Source organism: Notolepis coatsorum (assembly GCF_963971535.1).
Source record: "Notolepis coatsorum genome assembly, chromosome: 11".
In the NCBI taxonomy this organism is placed as follows: Eukaryota; Metazoa; Chordata; class Actinopteri; order Aulopiformes; family Paralepididae; genus Notolepis; species Notolepis coatsorum.
Genome location: NC_140175.1, coordinates 97,888,799 through 97,910,700, shown reverse-complemented (window position 1 = coordinate 97,910,700; position 21,902 = coordinate 97,888,799). Strand labels below are relative to the sequence as shown.

Below are 21,902 nucleotides of genomic sequence, written 5' to 3'. Positions count from 1 at the left end.
CGCCACCCAGGATGATTGTGATATGTTAAGAAATACAATAATAAAAATAGGGAAACAAGTCCAGGCACGCACAAACACTGGACTTGTTTCCCTATTTCTTATGTATAGTATCAGAGGTTAGAGCACCCAGTGTCAAGTCAAGTGAGGTGAGCGCATTCTACTACTTTTTTCAAGAAATACAAACAACTTTCTTTCCCCTATAGCGGATGATAATAGGTCCAGCCAGACCTCTCTCTCCCCCTCAGAGAAAGAGGTATGGCTATGTGACTATATATATTAAATAATAATAATAATAATTATCTAAGCTAAGGGAATTGCACTAACTAGTATAACTTGTGTATACTGCACCTGTGTATACCGTTTACTTTACTTTACTCATAGTATATATTCAGATTCTAATTCTTTATTGCCTATATTTATTGTAATGTTTAATATAACCGATAGGGCATACAGACCCTAATCTGCACCTTTGTTTACACTTTTTCCCCCTCATATTTCTTTTATATTCAGATCTAATTTTATTGCCTTTACTCATGTCTTTCTACTATTACCTTGCCCATACATGTACCTCCCCTCCCCCTGCTGCTATGAATAAAGGAATATCTTATCTTAATTGTCCAGGGGCGACAGTAGCTCAGGAGGTAGAGCAGTCGCCTGGCATGTGTCCTTGAGCAAGACACGTGACTTAACCCCTAATTGCTCCCGATGAGCAGGTTGGCACCTTGCGTGGTCGCCTCCGCCGTCGGTGTGTGAATGAATGAATGGGTAAAATGTGAGTAACAAATTGTAAAGAGCTTTGGATAAAAGCGATATGTAAAAATGCAGCCATTTACCGTGTGTGTGTGTGTGTGTGTGTGTGTGTGTGTGTGTGTGTGACAGGCATCATCCAGAGAGTGGGGGGCTCCATGGAGCAGGAGGTGGAGGAGCTGCGGCGCTCCCTGTCCTGCGGCTCCCAGGCCGTGGGCGAGTTCGCCCTGAGCGACGTCTTCTACTTCTACAGGAAGGGCCTGGAGAGCCTGGTGGACGACCAGGTGACCGACCAGGCGTGTGAAGAGTACCCAGACATTATACTTAACCCTTTCACTGCCACACTACAGAAAGGTTAACCCTTTACTGCCACACTCCCTGTAGTGTGGCAGTGAAAGGGTTTACCCTTTGTCGTGTGGCAGTGAAAGGGTCAACCTTCTGTATTGTCGCAGTGAAAGGGCTAACCATTTTGGTAGTGCGGCAGTGAAAGGGTTTACCCTTTGTCGTGTGGCAGCGAAAGGGTTAACCTTCTGTATTGTCACAGTGAAAGGGCTAACCATTTTGGTAGTGCAGCAGTGAAAGTATGGGTACCGTCTCTGTTAGGGATAGTGTTGCCGGAGGACCCAATTGCAGAACAGAACGAGGAGCGAATAGGCAGATCGGTAAAGCGAGACACGGAGCCAGGGGTGAATGTCAAAGTATTATGCTTTACTTAGAGCACAGCAAACTGTCCGGCAGAGGGCAAACTACGAAAACAAAGAATCGTCTCATAAATGAGAGCAAGTCCCAAAGGCACAAACAAAACACTGCAAGGCAGGCAAGGAAAAAATATGAACAAACTGACTACAAATTAAACCCTAACAAACAAGACGAACTTTACACGAAAAACAAAGAAGGGTGGAGCAAACAAATTAACACTAGGAAACACTTACTACAAAAATACTGGAAGGAGTCACAGGAACAGAGTAACTAACAGAACAAGACAGCAAACACTAGTAGGGAAACCCAACAATGAACCGACAAAGAGAGAATGGCAAACGAGGCAGATATACACACACTGATTGACACAAGAGGGTAATTGGGAACGAGACACACCTGAGAGGGAAAACTGAACTAACACACAGGGGTACAGGAAAACACAAGGCCAAACACTGGGGAATAAACTAGGCTAGAACACAAAACTGAATCAAAATTACTGAGAGCACATCAGACTGATCATAACTACAACACAGAAAACAGATACACAGACAGCAGATTACTGATGGTACTCAGGAGATCAAAACATAAAGAAAACAGAGATGCACACAGTGCAGCACCAACATAATTTGGCCACAGGGTGGCAGTAGATTGACATGACTGTTCACCAAGTTCCAGAGTGGAGGAAGTCCATGGAAGAGAAAGTGAAAAGGTGGGGGCTCTTGAGGAGTACAGACAGGGGAGAAAAGTCCTGGGACAGGTGGGCCCTTACATTCTCAAGGTCTTACTCAAGTAAAAGTCAGAGTATCTTTCTGAAAACACACTTGAGTAAAAGTAAAAAAGTTTCTACTTTTAAATGTACTTAAGTAGCCTACTAAAAAGTAAAAGTTCAAACTTTTATTGTAAGGGATAGACCAGGGGTCTCAAACTCACTTCTCCATCGAATTTGAAAAAACATGTCAAGGTAAACTAACATGGACGGCATTCATATCACAGCATCCATTTGTAAAGTTGGCCAAACTACAGCCTTGGAAAAAATTAAGGGTTTAGTTCTTTTAATTTTTTTATACGTGGGTTCGACATTGCAGGATTAATAACATTAACGTTAGTTCGGCCAGAGAAACAAATATACTAATTAAAATGGTTGGACCGGCGAGATTTGTACGTTGTAGGTCTGCATTTTAAATGCAAGGAGTAAAAAGTATGTATACAAGTATACAAACCTAATAATACTGGAGTAAAGTATACAAATCCCCCAAAAACAGTACTTAAGTATTGTAACGAAGTACAATCACTCAAGTACTTTACACCCCTGCAGGTGACCCAGCGCTTCTCCTCGGAGGAGCTGGCCTCCTGGAACCTCCTAACGCGCACCAACCTCAACTTCCGCTACATCAGCCTCCGCCTCACCATCATCTGGGGCCTCGGCGTCTTCATGCGCTACTGTGTGCTGTTCCCTCTCAGGTCAGTGTGGCCTCCTGTTGCCCTCAGAGAGACGGTCACAGCACAGATATCACAGTGTATACAACAGATAAGTAGAGGGAGATAAGGGCTTTGTTGTCCCAGAGGGGACATTGTGTATATTTGATTGTAACAGTACATTTGAACCCCATTACACACCAAATATTCTTTAAATAAATACTAACCTTCGTACTGTATTTTACTATCATGCACTTTGCTAACTAAGTAATCTACCTTGCCTATATTACTACATACTATGCTAATATGTCTTTGCTACTATGCACTCAAGTCCGTAGCATCCAAGTTTAACACTGTTTGATGAACAATGCTACTGACCCTTAGCTGCCAGAGTTGTACCCTTCCTGCTGACTGGTTGTACAGAACTTGTAAGTCGCATTTGGATAAAAGCATCAGCTAAATGACTAAATGTAAATGTCCTCTTCAAACTCAAATATATACACTGTGATTTGAGTGTATAAAGAGTGTGTGGCTGATTTGTGCACATCCAACCTGTCTCGAGGTGAGTGGATAACGGTAGACTTGCACAACAGAACAACAAAGGTATCCACATGCTGGACTTTAGCTCCCGAAATACACTGTATTATGTTTCAACCAACAAGGTTTTTTCATCAGGCAATCACTGACAAAGATCCTATCAGTTGAAAGGTTGTGTAATAAAAAAATAAATTGGGAGCTGATATCTAGTGTGCAAACATGCGTTTCCCATCGCTCTGCAGTGTGGCATTCTACCCACTTCCCTGGGTTTTGAAAGAGCAATAGGGAGCTCGCCATTAGTTATAGACAGCACCCTTCAACTCTGGCCTTCTCTGTCTGGCAGGATTACCCTGGCAATCATTGGCTTGAACTGGCTGGTGATTGGAACTAGCCTGGTAGGATTTCTACCCGAAAGCAGGTACAGCAACTGGCAACAATACTGTCCAGTGATAATGAAACATTGGAGAGGATTTCTGTCAACGTCTTGTGTTTTCCTGTGTATCGTCTTGTTGCCTGTTTTCACTCAGTGGTGGGAGAAGTAAAAGTAGAAATGCCCAGGTGAAATAGTACTCTAGTAAAAGTAGAAATACCCAGATGAAATAATACTCTAGTAAAAGTTGAAATGCCCAGATGAAATAGTACTCTAGTAAAAGTCGAAATACCCAGATGAAATTGTACTAGTAAAAGTAAAAGTCTAAATTCTACTTGAGCAAAAGTGGAGAAGTATTTGTTATTGAATGTACTTTGAGTATCAAAAGTAAAAGTACACATTATACATGACATTTGTGTATTCCAGTGTTTGGGAGCATTCAATCCTCCAACTATTGACCCCCAAAAATTATGTTAGAGTGGTATGTGGTCTAGTTATGCTGCTCTGATTACATACCCTTGAAGTTGGCATGCATAACAAATGTCAGTATATTATTATCTTCATCGAAGTAACTAGTAACTGATGGGTTCAGATCAATTTAGTGGAGTAAAAAAGTACACTATTCCCTTTGGATTGTAGTGGAGTAAATGTACAAAGTTCCCTAAGTAAGTACAGTACTTGAGTAGAAATACTTAGTTTACATCCCACCACAGTTTCCATTTGTCTATATTGATTGTGTCTGTGTTGGCAGCATCTATATTTGTGTCTGTTACAGCGTCTGTATTGATTGTGTCTGTGTTGGCAGCATCTATATTTGTGTCTGTTACAGCGTCTGTATTGATTGTGTCTGTGTTGGCAGCTTCTATATTTGTGTCTGTTACAGCATCTGTATTGATTGTGTCTGTGTTACAGCTTCTATATTGATTGTGTCTGTGTTACAGCTTCTATATTGATTGTGTCTGTGTTACAGCTTCTATATTTGTGTCTGTGTTGCAGCTTCTACATTGATTGTGTCTGTGTTACAGCGTCTATATTGATTGTGTCTGTGTTACAGCGTCTATATTGATTGTGTCTGTGTTACAACTTCTATATTGATTGTGTCTGTGTTACAGCGTCTACATTGATTGTATCTGTGTTGCAGCGTAAAGAACTGGCTGAGTGAGCTGGTCCATCTGATGTGCTGGCGGATCTGTGCCAGAGGTCTCTCTGCCACCGTACAATACCACAACAAGTCAGTCGAAGCCGGAATGTGTTTAGTCCAACCTGTAGTTTCCCACGCGGTCCACCCGTATAGGGATTTATCATTGGGAAAATGTATTATCGGCTATTGTAATAATTCTGCCTCATGAACATTGGCAAGCTTTCCATTTTTGCCAAAAATGAGTCCCTTCTATCACTAACATTATTGTTTAAGCATTTTTGGTTGAAATAAAATTATACGTAATTATTTTACGATTAATTGCGAATTGTTTCATGTTGAGCTATAGATTGTGGATGAATACACGCAGAAAGGTACACTGTGCCAATGTTCATGCTTTATTTGTTTTAAACGAGACGATTTAGAAATGTGTCCATTGGAAATACATTGCCATTTCAAGCGAGGTGGACCAGCCAGAAACAGCAATGACGTAACCACTACACCTCCCTATAATATCATCACCGCTCAACCTTGTGTGATCACTAGGGCTGACCCCTATTAGTCGATTAGTCGAAATTAGCCAACCACTTAGTCGAAAAAAAAAGATTTTATTTAAAAAAAAATGTATCATTCTTTCCAAAAGAAAAGAGGCCTAGAAGCATGGCTAACGCGAATGGCACACATACCAGAGGCTAACTGCCTACGGAAACAGGCACAGAGGCACTGAAAGAGGATTTCACCCATCTGATGAACACACTAGACTAGACAAATATCAAGATGTATCCATCAGTGGACCAATTGCATGCTTTAGCAGAGGACAAGAAGCCTTCAGTCGACTCCTTCAGACATTAAGCACCCCCACAGCCCAAATGGAATGATAAAAAAATATATATAATAATAATAATAAAAAATATTATGCTTTAAAAAAATTGTCGACCGATAGTCGACTAACTGCAAATTTTGGCCAATCATAGTCGACCATCCAAATCCTTAGTCGGGGACAGCCCTAGTGATCACTATCACTTCTCACCTTACCAGGAAGGAAATAGTAATTTTTTTGGAGTCATTGTAATAATAGCCTTTCTCTAACATTAGTACTCCTCCCTCTTGTTTTCTTCCAGAGAGAATAGACCACAGAAAGGAGGAATATGCGTAGCGAACCACACCTCACCTATCGACGTCGTCATCCTGGCCAACGATGGCTGCTACGCCATGGTGGGTCTCAACGCGGCAGGGCAACATGTATAATAATATAATAATATATAATATATAACGTATATCGCTGGTCATTTGATACCAGCTGTCTTAAGGAGGCCGGTTGGTGTCATGCTCTCTCTCTCTCTCTCTCTCTCTCTCTCTCTCTCTCTCTCTCTCTCTGTCTCTCTGTATCTCTCTCTATCTCTCTCTGTCTCTCTGTATCTCTCTCTGTATCTCTCTGTATCTCTGTCTGTCTCTCTCTCTGTATCTCTGTATGTCTCTCTCTCTGTATCTCTCTCTCTATCTCTCTGCATCTCTCTCTGTCTCTCTCTCTCTCTCTCTATCTCCCTCCCTCTCTCTCTGTATCTCTCTCTCTGTATCTCTCTCTCTCTATCTCTCTGCATCTCTCTCTGTCTCAATTCAATTCAAATGGCTTTATTGGCATGACGCAACTTGTACATGTTGCCAAAGCAAATGATTAATAACATAAGCATGGATTACAAAACACATATTAATGTCATAGTACATACAAAAATTATCATCATAAAATAGAACATAAAATATTACGGCATAAACATGTCAGGTGACTGTCACTCACTGTCCCTCAGTCTATGGCAGGCAGCAACATAGGCTGCTGCTAGCTCACAGCTTGTTGAGTCCTCCCCTAGTAGGACTGGTAGTTTTCCTGTATCTGGTAGTGCAAGAAAACCTTTTGTTATTAGTTCAATTTTTTTTTAATGCGTTTCTCTAATATATTTGTATTTTTCACATTTGGTGAGGAAGTGCAACTCAGTTTCAGGCTCACTGAGGATGCAATGACAGCACAGCCTTTGCTCTGCAGGAAGCCAGGTTTTCCTGTGCCTCCCCTTTTCAACAGCGAGGCTGTGCTCACTCAGTCTGTATTTTGTCAAGGTTCTTTTTAGTTGTTGATCAGTCACCATGCTCAAATAATCTGCTATGGTGTACTGTCGGTTTAGAGCCAGATAGCACTGCATTTTGCTCTGTGCTTTTGTTTGTGTTTTCCAATAGGTGATGTAGTTTTGTTTTAGCTGTGTAGTAATTTGATTTATTCTGATTGGTGGTGTGTTCTGTTCCTGGGGTGTGTTAAGAGAGCAGGTTTGTGGACTCAGCCTCAGGACCAGCTGGGTAAGGGGGTTCCTGCTGCTCCTCAGCTCTTGGCACTGCAGGGCTTGATAGTGGTACGAGAGGGGGTCACTTTGTTTTAGGTGTGTCCAAAATTGAATTGCTCTTTTTTGTATTTTTAGTATTAGTGGGTAACGGCCTAATTCTGCCCTGCATGCATTGTTTGTAGTTTTCCTCTGGACATGTAGGAGAATCTTACAGAACTCTGCATGCAGGGTCTCAATGGGGTGTTTGTCCCATTGGGTAAAGTCTTGTTTTGTAAGTGGACCCCACACCTCACTGCCATAGAGTGTAATTGGTTCAATAACACATTCAATTAATTTTAACCAGATTCAAATTGGTATTTCTGTTTGTATATTTCTTTTTATGGCATAGAAAGCCCGGCGTGCTTTCCCTCTCAGCTCATTGACTGCTTCCTTAAAATGTCCAGTTGAACTTAGTTTTAGGCCTAAATAGGTGTAATGTGTGCAGTACTCTACATGTTTTGTACCAATTGAGAACTTTGGTAGGACGTCCTGAGATCTGGATCTTTTTTGGAATATCATTATTTTGGTCTTTTTTGGGTTTACTGCCAGGGCCCAGGTCTGACAGTAATGCTCTAGCAGGTCCAGGCTCTGCTGTAGGCCGTCTGCTGTGGGGGACAACACAACCAGGTAATCTGCAAAGAGCAGGCATTTCACTTCCTGATTGTGGAGACTTACACCGGGGGCAGAGGACTTTTCTAGTATATTGGCCAATTCATTAATATAGATATTGAAGAGTGCCGGGCTGAGGTTGCAGCCCTGACGAACGCCTCGCCCTTGGGTAAAGAATTCTGTTATTTTTTGCCAATCTCTCTATCTCCCTCCCTCTCTCTCTCTGTATCTCTCTCTCTCTCTCTCTCTCTCTCTCTCTCTCTGTATCTCTGTATCTCTCTCTGTATCTCTGTATCTCTCTCTCTGTATCTCTGTATCTCTCTCTCTGTATCTCTGTATCTTTCTCTCTCTGTATCTATCTCTCTCTCTCTCTCTCTCTCTCTCTGTATCTCTCTCTCTCTCTCTGTATCTCTCTCTCTCTCTGTATCTCTGTATCTCTCTCTCTGTATCTCTCTCTCTCTCTCTCTCTCTCTCTGTATCTCTCTCTCTCTGTATCTCTCTCTCTCTCTCCCTCCTCAGGTGGGTCAGGTCCACGGAGGCCTGATGGGGGTCATCCAGAGGTCGATGGTGAGGTCGTGCCCCCACGTGTGGTTCGAGAGGTCGGAGATGAGAGACCGCCACGCCGTTACCAGTAGGTGAGACGGAATGGCGAAAAACACTCACTCCTCCTAACGACATTCGATAATTCTTGTCTTCTGAAATGATTATTTATAAAAAAAAATCATAATGATTAAATTATGATCAAAAGAAATATATATATATATGTATTTATTTATTATTTGAGGGGTGTCAGTGTGAGTTAGTCATTTATTCACACTACATTCTGCCGCCGCTGTGCTTGTGGGTCACAGATAACTTTCTCGTTGCCACGTGACTCCGAGAGATGGTCAACCTGTCTGCTTTGCGTCTGACCTCCACATCTCTTATCAGTTACTTATTTGCTCACACGCTTACATTCTGCCACTGTGTTGTTTTTGGATCCAGAACCTCAAAGCCCTTAAAGCGGCACTTCGGATTTATTTAGCACATAATCTCACACACATCACAAAACTCTAAAACAGCTTTGCACAGTCATTTAGTTTGACAGTTATCAGGAGTAAATTAGTTTGAATATGGCCACCAGCAGGGCTTGAAAAAAGTAGTAGAACGCGCTCACCTCACTAGACTTGACACTGGGTGCTGTAACCTCTGATATCATACATAAAAAATAGGGAAACAATGTCCAGGCACGCACTCCAGGTTTTTCCAAATTTATTGGCAGCCTGTAATCATGACGTTTCGGTGTGAACACACCTTCTTCAGAATGGCTTGCATGAAGCATGAAGGGTAAGTGACCCTAGTAAATACAAGTCAAACAGGAAGTGACAACACAGGAAGTGACAACACATTCCCACAAGAGATTGCAAAAAAGTACAAAATACCACTTACAAGCACAACCTTTTCAGAATTATGTAAATCAAAAAGAAAGCATGTAAATAAAAAAAGAAAGCATGTAAATAAAAAAAGAAAGAAACAGTAAATCACAAAGAGATATATCTATATATAGTTATATATTTTTTTTTATACAGAGTAGGCCTACATCTTAAACTCTAAACATAAACACTCATGGCCCATATAAGCCATCTTTCAATTATAAATATAAAGAATGATAAATGAAAATAGTAAACAATCAAATGAAATGAAATAATCAAATGAAACAGGTCAAAACATTTTCCTCATTGAGGCCTCTAGGCTCTAGACAATCTAGAAAATGAATATAGAAGCATTCCCTTTGTAGCAAGAGCCTGTCTCTGTCGCCGCCTCTTGGTGGTCTCAAGACCTGCTCTATACCCATGTATTTTAAGCCAGAAATATCATGTCCTAACTTATTAAAGTGCCTTGCAACTGAAGACTTCTCGTCATTTCTTCTTATAGAACATTTGTGCTCCGAAATTCGATTTTTAAAACGTCTTCTTGTTTTTCCAACATAGTAAAGGTTGCAAGGGCATTTAAGCAAGTAAACAACAAAATCAGAATTACAGGTAATCCGGCCTCTAACAGCGATACTCCTACCTGTACTTGGTTGTAAATAAAATTTCTCTTTAATCATGCCATGACATTGGGTACAAGACAAACATGGAAAATTGCCATTTGGAATATTAGCCATAAAATGGGTAAATTTTTTGGGAAAATCTGTTTTAACTAACTGGTCCCTTAAGTTAGGTTGCCGTTTGTAGAAGTATTTGGGTGGTTCCTGGAACACACCTCCGATCTTAGGATCTGACTTTAAAATGTACCAGTATTTGTTCACAATATCACGCATATCTCTAGAAATAGGGCTGAAGGTGGACACCAATGCTACCGAGTTGCTTTTTACTTTGTCTTTATGTGTAAAAAGGGATTGTCTGTTTATCTGTTTAGTTTTATTAAGAGAATTCTCAATAAGGGCCTCACTATATCCTCTAGATCTAAAGTTCTGACAAAGCTCCTTGGCTTGTGTATCAAAAATGTCATCTGTATTACAGATACGTTTATATCTCAAAATCTGACTAAATGGAAGGCTCCTCTTGAGCTCTGGTGGGTGATAACTGCTATAATGGAGAAACGAATTTCGATCAGTCTCTTTTTTGAAAACTTCGGTATGGACAATATTGTCTTTCTTTTTCACCAATACATCGAGGAATGCTATGGAATGTGAATCATAATTCATAGTAAACTTAATAGTCTCTCTCTGAGAGTTGAGAAACAAGTGGAACTCTACCAGAGCCTCTTTAGTGCCTGACCATACAAAAAATAAATCATCAATATACCTCCAATAGGCTTTAATGTGTCCAACATATGGATTATTATTGAAAATACATTCAGACTCAAACTTCGACATAAAACAGTTGGCCATATTAACCGCTACCGGGCTGCCCATAGCTAGGCCTCTTTTCTGTAAATAATATTGATCCTGAAAACGAAAATAATTCTTATTAAGGACTTCCTGAGTCAATGATATTAATGCCTCAGTAGAGGGATGTAGCTCTATTCTCTGATCCAAATAATATCTACATGCACTTAACCCATCAATATGTGGGATGCTAGGATATAAACTAGAAACATCCATAGTACACAAAATATCAATAGCTTCTATACTGCACTCATACAGCTTACTTAGAAAGTCGGTAGTGTCCTTTAAATAACCAGGTTGTGCTGCAGCCAATTCTTTAAGGTGTGAGTCAACAAATTTTGAGATCTGTAAGTGACCCGATACCAGCCACAATAGGTCGACCTGGTGGGTTATGAAGATCCTTGTGAATTTTGGGCAAAGTGTAAATAATAGGTCTTACTGGGTTATCATTCACCATGAACTTAAATTCCTTCTCAGAAATATCACCCTCCTTAAGAAGGCGCTTTAGAACCTCTTTGATCTCAAAAGAGAACCGAACAGTTGGATCTGTGCTTAAAGGAATATACACATCTGTGTCTGCTAATTGTCTATTTATTTCAGCAACATAGGAACTCTTATTCTGTACCACTAAGGCCGAGCCTTTATCGGCCTTCCTGTACACCAGATTATCTAACTGCATCAATTCCTTAAGTGCTAGTCTCTCTGACTCAAGCAGATTAGGGAATAATCTAGTTTCATTACTTTTCCCACATAGAAGCATAACTTCATCCTCCACTAGTCTACAAAATGTGTCAACTGATGCATGATTAATCTGTGGAGTGAACGTGCTACGAGGCTTGAACAGTGTTTTAAATGGTCTATCAACCAGCAGGGCTTGACATTAACCTTTTGGCTCACCAGCCACTGTGGCTAGTGGTTTTCCAAAGTCACTAGCCACTCAGCACACACACACACACACGCACGCACGCACACACGCACGCACAGAGAGAGACAGAGAGAGAGATACAGAGAGACAGAGAGAGAAAGAGAGAGAGAGAGAGAGAGAGAGATAGAGAGAGAGAGAGAGAGAGATACAGAGAGAGAGAGAGAGAGAGAGAGAGAGAGAGAGACAGAGAGAGAGAGAGAGAGAGAGAGATAGAGAGAGAGAGAGAGAGAGAGAGAGAGAGAGAGAGAGAGAGAGAAAGAGACTCTCATTACGCGTGATGCAAGAGAGAGAGACAGAGAGAGAGAGAGAGAGATACAAAGAGAGAGAGAGAGAGAGAGAGAGAGAGAGATACAAAGAGAGAGAGAGAGAGAGAGAGATACAGAGAGAGAGAGAGAGAGAGAGAGAGAGAGAGAGAGAGAGAGAGACAGAGAGAGAGAGAGAGAGAGAGAGAGAGAGAGAGAGAGAAAGAGAGAGAGAGAGAGAGAGAAAGAGACTCTCATTACGCGTGATGCAAGAGAGAGAGACAGAGAGAGAGAGAGAGATACAAAGAGAGAGAGAGAGAGAGAGAGAGAGAGAGAGAGATACAAAGAGAGAGAGAGAGAGAGAGATACAGAGAGAAAGAGAGAGAGAGAGAGAGATACAAAGAGAGAGAGAGAGAGAGAGAGATACAGAGAGAAAGAGAGAGAGAGAGACTCTTCACTACGACTCTAAAACGGTGACGCTGCACGGTCTACCCACCAAAGCGGCTGGTAAGAGTGACAGAGTTACACACCACCGCCGAATTCTACCCGCATTTGGCGCGTGTTAATGTCAAGCCCTGGCCACCAGTGATGTCATCGGAGACATTGAATGTGTTAATTACAGCACCATGAAACTTTCCTTAGATCACCTTCTCACCTCTATTTGCTATATAGGTTGCGAGCACCTTAACCAATCCTCAGTGTTATTTTGTATTACCTTTATAAATGTCGGATATCCATATTCATGTAAACGCCCAATCAGTGATCCAAACAAACAAACATATAGCCCTGTCTGAAAATAACAAACAACAGAAACAAGTTTTTATTCTTTAGTTGACTGACTCACTGTATTATTCACTGTATTTCGTGGGCTGTAAAGGTTTGTTTATGTTGGTAATGTAATCTTCCAGAACCTATGTATGTAAATATACCCCACATTTATATGATGAAAAGAAATCACAGATTGGGCCTTTAAGTATTGTTGTCAAGTCCGTAGCACTCAAGTTCGACACTGTTTGACGAACAACGCTACTTACCCTTAGCTGCCAGAGTTTCACCCTTCCTGCTGACTTGTTGTCAGCTAAATTACTGGTGGGACCATTGTGATCTGTGGTAAAGTAACTGACAAAAAGAAAATAAATCTACTTTGCGTTTCCTCAAACACCCACCCGCTTCAAAGAATATATAAGAGTAGCTACGATGCATCCATGTGTTACAGGGAGATGTTTTGGGGCCCTGAATTAAATTTTCTCTGTTTTCAAGGTGCAACGGTGGCAAATCATATATCATATATCATATATCTCAATACTCCTTGATGATGTAAATAATTCAATGCCCATTCAATACCTGATTACTGACTAATCAATAAATGATGTAAATTCCTCCCCAGGCTGAGAGCTCATGTTGCAGCAGAGAACAAGCTGCCTATTCTTATCTTCCTGAAGGTAAGACTCAACTAAGAATAAACCCTGCCTACGTATATAGCTGGTGTTTAGAGGATGGTGTGTTGGTGGTGGTGGAGGGGGAGGAGATGGTGGAGGAGGAGGAGGAGGAGGAGGAGGAGGGGGTAGTGGTGGAGGGGAAGGAGGAGATAGGGGTGGTGGTGGAGGAGGAGGAGGTGGGGGAGGAGGTGGTGGTGGAGGAGGAGGTAGGGGTGGTGGGGGAGGAGGTAGGGGTGGTGGGGGAGGAGGTGGTGGTGGTGGGGGAGGAGGTGGTGGAGGAGGAGGGGAAGGAGGAGATAGGGGTGGGGGTGGAGGGGAAGGAGGAGATAGGGGTGGTGGGGGAGGAGGTGGTGGAGGAGGGGAAGGAGGAGATAGGGGTGGTGGTGGAGGGGAAGGAGGAGATAGGGGTGGTGGGGGAGGAGGTGGTGGTGGAGGAGGGGAAGGAGGAGATAGGGGTGGTGGGGGAGGAGGTAGGGGTGGTGGGGGTGGAGGTGGTGGAGGAGGAGGAGATAGGGGTGGTGGGGGAGGAGGTGGTGGTGGAGGAGGGGAAGGAGGAGATAGGGATGGTGGGGGTGGAGGTGGTGGAGGAGGAGGAGGAGGAGATAGGGGTTGTGGGGGAGGAGGTAGGGGGTGGTGGGGGAGGAGGTGGTGGTGGTGAAGGAGGAGGAGATAGGGGTGGTGGGGGAGAAGGAGGTGGTGGTATTAATGGTGGCGGTGGTGGAGGATGAGGTGGTGGTGGTAGAGTAGGAGGAGGTGGTGGTGGAGGAGGAGGAGGTGGTGGTGGAGGTGGAGGAGGAGGTATTGGTGGTGGAGGAGGAGGTGGTGATGGTGGTATTGGTGGTGGAGGAGGAGGAGGTGGTGGTATTGGTGGTGGAGTAGGAGGTGGTGTAGCCCCTTACGTGACTGCGATCTGCAAGCCAGGGGCTTTTCGTATCCGCAGTCACTCTCAGCTATGCCGCCACCAGGCTCATATTAAGTACCAAGCGCTGAATTCTGAGCTGGGGGTGGGTCAAAAATATATCAGATATGAATTTCAAAGATACCCAGCGTACAATATGGGTTTAACACAGCTTTACGGTGGGGTCTGGAAGCTCGGAGTTGCTAATAAACAGTTTAAATCATTGTTACAAAACGAGTGGTACTACAGACCGAATGTCCATTTCCGCCGTTGGTGTCACAGCGCATGCGCACCAGGCAGCCAAATAGTGGCAGAAGAAGAAGACACCATCTTGCCAACGTTCGCTCTGTGAGTACCACTCGTTTTGTAACAATGATTTAAACTGTTTATTAGCAACTCCGAGCTTCCAGACCCCACCGTAAAGCTGTGTTAAACCCATATTGTACGCTGGGTATCTTTGAAATTCATATCTGATATATTTTTGACCCACCCCCAGCTCAGAATTCAGCGCTTGGTACTTAATATGAGCCTGGTGGCGGCATTGCTGAGAGTGACTGCAGATACGAAAAGCCCCTGGCTTGCAGATCGCAGTCACGTAAGGGGCTAGAGGTGGTGGTGGTGGTATTGGTGGTGGAGTAGGAGGTGGTGGTGGTATTGGTGGTGGTGGAGGAGGTGGTGGTGGTGGTATTGGTGGTGGTATTGGTGGTGGTATTGGTGGTGGAGGAGGTGGTGGTGGTATTGGTGGTGGTGATAGTAGTGGTAGTGGTGGTATTAATGGTGGCGGTGGTGGAGGATGAGGTGGAGGTGGTATTGGTGGTGGTGGTGGTAGAGGACGAGGAGGTGGTGTTGGTGGTGGTGTTTTCTTTAATAGGACAATCTCTGTCTCTCATACAGGAACCTGCGTCAACAACACATCAGTGATGATGTTCAAGAAGGGAAGCTTTGAAATTGGAGGGACGATCTACCCTGTAGCCATCAAGGTAGGTTCTGTATGTAAAGAAGAGATGTAGCCATCAAGGTAGGTTCTGTATGTAAAGAAGAGATGTAGCCATCAAGGTAGGTTCTGTATCTAAAGAAGAGATGTAGCCATCAAGGTAGGTTCTGTATGTAAAGTAGAGATGTAGCCATCAAGGTAGGTTCTGTATGTAAAGAAGAGATGTAGCCATCAAGGTAGGTTCTGTATGTAAAGTAGAGATGTAGCCATCAAGGTAGGTTCTGTATGTAAAGAAGAGATGTAGCCATCAAGGTAGGTTCTGTATGTAAAGTAGAGATGTAGCCATCAAGGTAGGTTCTGTATCTGAAGAAGAGATGTAGCCATCAAGGTAGGTTCTGTATCTGAAGAAGAGATGTAGCCATCAAGGTAGGTTCTGTATCTGAAGAAGAGATGTAGCCATCAAGGTAGGTTCTGTATCTGAAGAAGAGATGTAGCCATCAAGGTAGGTTCTGTATCTAAAGAAGAGATGTAGCCATCAAGGTAGGTTCTGTATCTAAAGAAGAGATGTAGCCATCAAGGTAGGTTCTGTATCTAAAGAAGAGATGTAGCCATCAAGGTAGGTTCTGTATCTAAAGAAGAGATGTAGCCATCAAGGTAGGTTCTGTATCTAAAGAAGAGATGTAGCCATCAAGGTAGGTTCTCTATCTAAAGTAGAGATGTAGCCATCAAGGTAGGTTCTCTATCTAAAGTAGAGATGTAGCCATCAAGGTAGGTTCTGTATCTAAAGTAGAGATGTAGCCATCAAGGTAGGTTCTCTATCTAAAGTAGAGATGTAGCCATCAAGGTAGGTTCTGTATGTAAAGTAGAGATGTAGCCATCAAGGTAGGTTCTGTATCTGAAGAAGAGATGAGAAGAGACATAACGCTTTAGATGGATGTCATCGTGTCTACCTGGGTATTAAGTTTTCTTTGGGACCTGGTCACATTAACATACTGGTACCCTTGTCAAGTGGGAACTGGGAACCCACCAGGGAAAGGCCCACAACCCATTTTGGGTCCCTAGCGTAGTTTAAGAAACCTTTATCTTGTGATAGCCTAGACCAGTGTTTCTTAAAGTATGGCCCAGGACCCATAATGATTCCAGAGCATTTTCTTTGTGGGTCCTCACATAACAAGTGCAGTGATCTGTCTTATTGAGACTGGGTCCTGCATGGGGTAAGACTAAATTCAGTTTGACTAAATTCACCCTTGGTCTGAAAAAGTTGAAGAACCCAGGCTGCTCTTGACAGCGCTTGTAGAAATATCTTGTAGTAAGTCGAGTCTCCTCTACTCCTGCTCGCCAGTATGACCCACGGTTTGGAGACGCCTTCTGGAACAGTACCAAATACAACATGGTCAGCTACCTTCTCCGGATGATGACCAGCTGGGCCATTGTGGTCAACGTGTGGTACCTCCCCCCCATGACCTTACAGGTAGAATCACAAACACCTTGTTCACCAAATACAATAAATGAATCAAATGTTCAGGAGTTTGTCTTAGTGACATCAGAGTCACAGTGACGTACAGAGGTTCACAGCATGTGGTACGAGGACAGGTATGACCCCACAGAACAAGAGTATGACCTCACAGAACACAAGTATGACTCAGCTTTTTTACCACTATGTGCCTTCATGTTATTAGTAGATAAAATCTGAGGTCGGTCAACGAAATTCAGATCAAACTGTCAACCAAGCTAGACGTTACATATCAAATATGACTCAAGATCCAGCAATAGCGTATCAAACTTAACAAATTTTTTAACATATTTTAGGTTCAACTTTAGATATTTGTACACACACATTTCTTCCAAGATCCCTTCACATGTTGTTATTGTATGTTATGTTGATCGTGGCTTTGATTCTGAATGGCTTGTTTCAAGAGGGAGAGTTCTTGTCACACATCTGAACTGCAGAAACGGCACTATGTTCATGTTGAAAATGTTCTCAGTGTTGAGACAACCCGTCGTTGTGTAAAAAAACAATGCAAAAGGAAACAGGAAAAGGCCATTTTCACAATAGGGCGTTATTAATGGTAGGGTGTATGATGAAATTGAGCTTGTTTCTGTTTCGAGCAGGACGGGGAGGATGCAGCCGATTTCGCCAGCAGAGTGAAATCTGCCATCGCTCACCAGGGAGGTCTGTTGGACCTGGCGTGGTGAGAAACATCAAGTCATATCTATCTCTTCAGATCAAATAATATCCTAAAACAATTTTTACAATTTCCTAAAAGCTATCATTAATCATGCAGTTGCACAACTTTTTTGTCTGGTAATGTACTATGTGTGTGTCTTTCCGATCACTGTCTGATCACTAAAGTGTGTCTGACTCTACCACCTAAACCTGCACGGACTACAACGTATAACATATGACGTATATCATGCCAGTTAGGGTACCTTTATGTATACTGCATCTGTGTATACTGTATATACTTTACTTACTCATATTCAGATTCTAAGTGTTATTGACCATATTTATTGTAACATATAATATAACCGATAGGGCATACAATGAATGAATTATTTGTATTTTGAATGTTTACAAATACAAATAAATAAACAAACAAATAATTTTTCGAACATTTTTACAAATAAACGAAAAGGATAGGTTTGAAGCCGAAGGCTTATAGAGCAACCTACCCCTAATTCAACAAACAAATTCAAAAAAGTTAAAGTTTTCAAAATATAACAAACAAAAAAATAAATCAACAATCAAAAATCAACAAAAACCGATCCAGAAAAGAACAAAAAAAGTTAAAGTTTGCAAGATAAAACAAACAAACAAACAAACAAAAAATCAACAATCAACAAAAACCGTTCCTGAAAAGAACATAAGCCAACATAGGAAAAACAAAAATTCATCTGCAATACCAGAGTTTCATGGTAGAGAAAAACAGATTGTAGGTTACATTTTACTATAAGATTCTAGAACCCTGTTTTTAAACATATTTTTAAACTTAAAAATACTCCTGCTGTTTTTTATTTCATCCGGTATATTGTTCCAGAGTTTCACTCCTTTAACTGACACAGACATACTTTTAAGTGTGGTTCGTTTCAAATTGAGTGTTCTTCTTAAATTATACGTCACCTCTCATTCTTTAAACAATATTTGTAAGTTACATGGCAGTTGATAACTTCTAGCTTTAAAAACGATCTCTGCTGTTTTAAGGTCAACTAAGTCGAGGAACTTTAATGCCCTTAGTTAAAAAAACAGTGTGTTTGTAGGATGGAGATAACTAACATTGTTCACAACCCTTATTGTCAGGATGGAGGTAGGTGAGTTCCAATTGTGGTATGCAAAAAAGGAGATGGAGAGGGTGTACTCTTTTTTTTTTTTTTTTTTTTTTTTTATATTTTATTTTCAGCTTTTATAGTTTCACAAACACACATCAAGACAAATCACAAACACAAAGAAAATAAAAAATAAACAAAAAGAATGAATGAATGAATGAATGAATGAATGAATGAATGAATGAATGAATGAATGAATGAATGAATGAATGAATGAATGAATGAAAACTTTATTTAACAGATTGCAGAATGGGTACAATACAGTACGGCTCAATACACACAATTGTTAAGGGGATGCAGACCTGAGAAAGACGTTTGTCTTGTTTCCATCAGGGTCCCCCATTTTCAATTCATATAGACATTTATGACATACACAACATACATGACATTTATGGCATAGGGACATATAGGTATTTAGTACTGATACATTTGTGACATAAACGGTATTCAAATATACAGTACTGTTACCCCTAGATCCTGACAGAGTATATACATATGATGGGGAGGGGACTGTACATTAGGAGGGGGTGGGTGGGTGGGAGAGAGATATACATACGGCGGGGAGGGAATATATACATGCGGTGGGGAGGAATGAATGAATGAATGAAAACTTTATTAACAGATTGCAGAATGGGTACAGTGCAGTACAGCTCAATACATACAATTGTTAAGGGGATGCAGACCAGAGAAAGACTTTCGTCTTGTTTCCACCAGGGTCCCCCATTTCCAATTCATCGTAACATATATGACATACATGACATACAGATAGACAGTACTGCTACATCTATACATTTATGACATACCAGATTTGCAATTACAGTACTGTATTTGTGGAGACTGTCTATTAGGAGGTGGTGGGGGTTTTGGGCATTTACGGTGGCCAGTTTCGAATTGCAGCCTCCCGTAGGTGCTCTTTATGAGCGGTTTTGAATGTGGGTAGGGATTCACATTCCTTTACAGCTTTGGGTAGGGCGTTCCACATTGATGTGGCATAATTGCGAAACGTATTTAGTCCCTTGTTTGAGCCGAATCTGGGTTTAACATGATTTGTTGAGCTTCCTCTGGTGTAGTGGTTGTGGTATTCACTGACCTTTGGGAAGTATTTTGACATGTACATGGGTACCTTAGTCGTATAGTGTATCTTGTAGACCAGGCCCATTGCAAGTTGCTGTACTCTGTCGTCTACTCTAAGCCATCCTAGGTTGTCAAAGTGGGCAGGGGTGAGGTGGGTTCTGGGGGTAAGGTCAAGTAGTAGTCTGACCAGTTTGTTTTGTGATGTTTGTAATTTTGTTTTAAGCGCCTTTGAGGTGCTTTGGTACCATGAGGTGCACGCATAGTCGTAGTACCCTTGAATGAGTGCTCCTGCCAGAGTCTTCAGGGTATTCTTGTTTACCAGAGAGGAGATCCGGTACAAGAATCTAGTTCGTTGGTTGACTTTTTTTTATTACATTGGATGCCATTTTGTCACAGGAAAGATTTGCCTCTAGGATGGAACCCAGGTAGGTAATTTCGTCTTTCCTTGTGACAATATTGTCACCCACTGCAACTGAGAAGCCGTCGGTCTTGCTGAGTTTGTTATTTGAACCGAAGAGAATGGACTCTGTTTTGCCCATGTGTAATGATAGTTTGTTATCAGCGAGCCATATGCAGATTTTGCCTAGTTCCGAGCTGAGGGTTTTTTCAGAACACAAACAGAACACAAACAGTATGTTGCCAGACACTGTCACATCAATGAACAAACATACACCATGTCATATGCTATACACTAAGGACGCAAGGGGCTGATTCTCTGACATATATACTACACACATTACATATATACACATACATATACACATACATATATATATACATATATATATATACACACATACATAGTAGTGTTGTCAAAAATATCGAAAAATCGACATATATCGATTCTGAATACCCAAAACTGTTTCAATACTCATTTCCCGAAATATCGACACCTAATCATTCATAAAAAAAAAAGAAAAAAAAGGAAGTTGCATTGTTCACTTCAATACCCGCAATAGTACAGCAGTCCACACACACACACATGTGCATTCAGTTAAGTCGGAACATGACTGCAATACAAACAGTTCAGCCTGTCAGGCACATGCAACACAGACCAGTGTCTACATCTGTCTGCCCGAGAAAACACCATGCTCTGCAACAAAAACGATTGAAGTGAGATGAACAGTTATTTCCAAATGTATGATCTAAAGATAAACAAAGGGTTTCAAAAGTGCCATATCTATCCTCTCCTACAGTACCAGAGAGAAGCTGAGGAGAACCAACCAGCAACAGAAGCAAAATCTATCAAAAAAAATTATAATTTAAGATTGAACCTTTTTCCCTGTGGTATCGAAAATGGTATAGAACATCGATACCCCCCAAGGTATCGCATCGAAGCTCGAAATTCCACTATCTTGACAACACCAATACATAGTACAGAAAATACACAGGAGGCCATTGAGAAGCACTTATGTTCTAGCTAAGCATTCCAAAAAGGGACCCCATATCATTTCAAATTTGTTCAAGGTCTCAGACCTACTGTGACGGATGCTTTCCAGCTGCAGAGAGGAGACCATCTCAGTGAGCCATCTTTTAAAACTTGGAGACGACGTGTCTTTCCATTCCTTCAGGATAATTCTTTTGGCCACAGCCATACCAAACATCAGGGCCTCCTGCTCATTGTAAGGTAATTCCGCAGTGTTAGCTGAACAGCCGAGTAGAGCTAGAAGGCAGTCTGGGGCAATCTCTCTTTTATACGCCTTGGTGTACCAGTCAAAAATGTCTACCCAGTACTTAAATAGCTTGGGACAAAACCAAAACATATGTGAAAGATTACCCTCTGCGGACATGCAACGATCACAGAGAGGCGATACAGAGGGATAGATTCTATGCAGTTTGGTTTTAGAGTAATGTAGTCTGTGAATGACCTTAAACTGTATAAGTTGGACTCTGGCATTAATAGAACATTTATGTATCCTGCTAAGTCCCTCCTCCCACATTTCATCAGAGATTTCCATACTAAGCTCTGTGGACCATACATCTTTAATGTGGTCGGAGGAAGGCATAGATTGGACAGAGAAATATGAAGCAAAATCAGAGATCAGGTGTTTTGAAACTGGTGATCGGCTCATGAGATTATAAAACTGGTAATCAGCAGGACATGTCTCAAAGTCTGGGATATTACTGCGGACATAATTTCTAACCTGCAGGTAACGAAAGAAGTGTGAGCTTGTAAGATTAAACTTAGACTTAAGTTCGTTAAATGAGGCAAAGTGACGATCAACATATAGATCTTTGATAGTGGCCAGTCCCTTTCCCTTCCATAATGAAAAAACAATATCAGATTGACCAGGGGGAAAATGATGATTATC

At 41.7% G+C, this 21,902-nt stretch overlaps 1 protein-coding gene across 1 annotated transcript in view; it reads left to right on the top strand.

Moving 5' to 3' along the window:
* Positions 1 to 21,902, top strand: part of gpat3 (glycerol-3-phosphate acyltransferase 3) — a 31,164-nt gene that overhangs the window by 5,404 nt on the left and 3,858 nt on the right. The window contains 11 exon segments of the mRNA XM_084324069.1: positions 880 to 1,031; positions 2,762 to 2,907; positions 3,743 to 3,817; positions 4,911 to 5,000; positions 6,029 to 6,122; positions 8,402 to 8,517; positions 13,309 to 13,352; positions 13,355 to 13,363; positions 15,153 to 15,238; positions 16,535 to 16,663; positions 17,305 to 17,384. Of these exon segments, the coding sequence (XP_084180195.1) occupies positions 880 to 1,031; positions 2,762 to 2,907; positions 3,743 to 3,817; positions 4,911 to 5,000; positions 6,029 to 6,122; positions 8,402 to 8,517; positions 13,309 to 13,352; positions 13,355 to 13,363; positions 15,153 to 15,238; positions 16,535 to 16,663; positions 17,305 to 17,384 (1,021 nt within the window).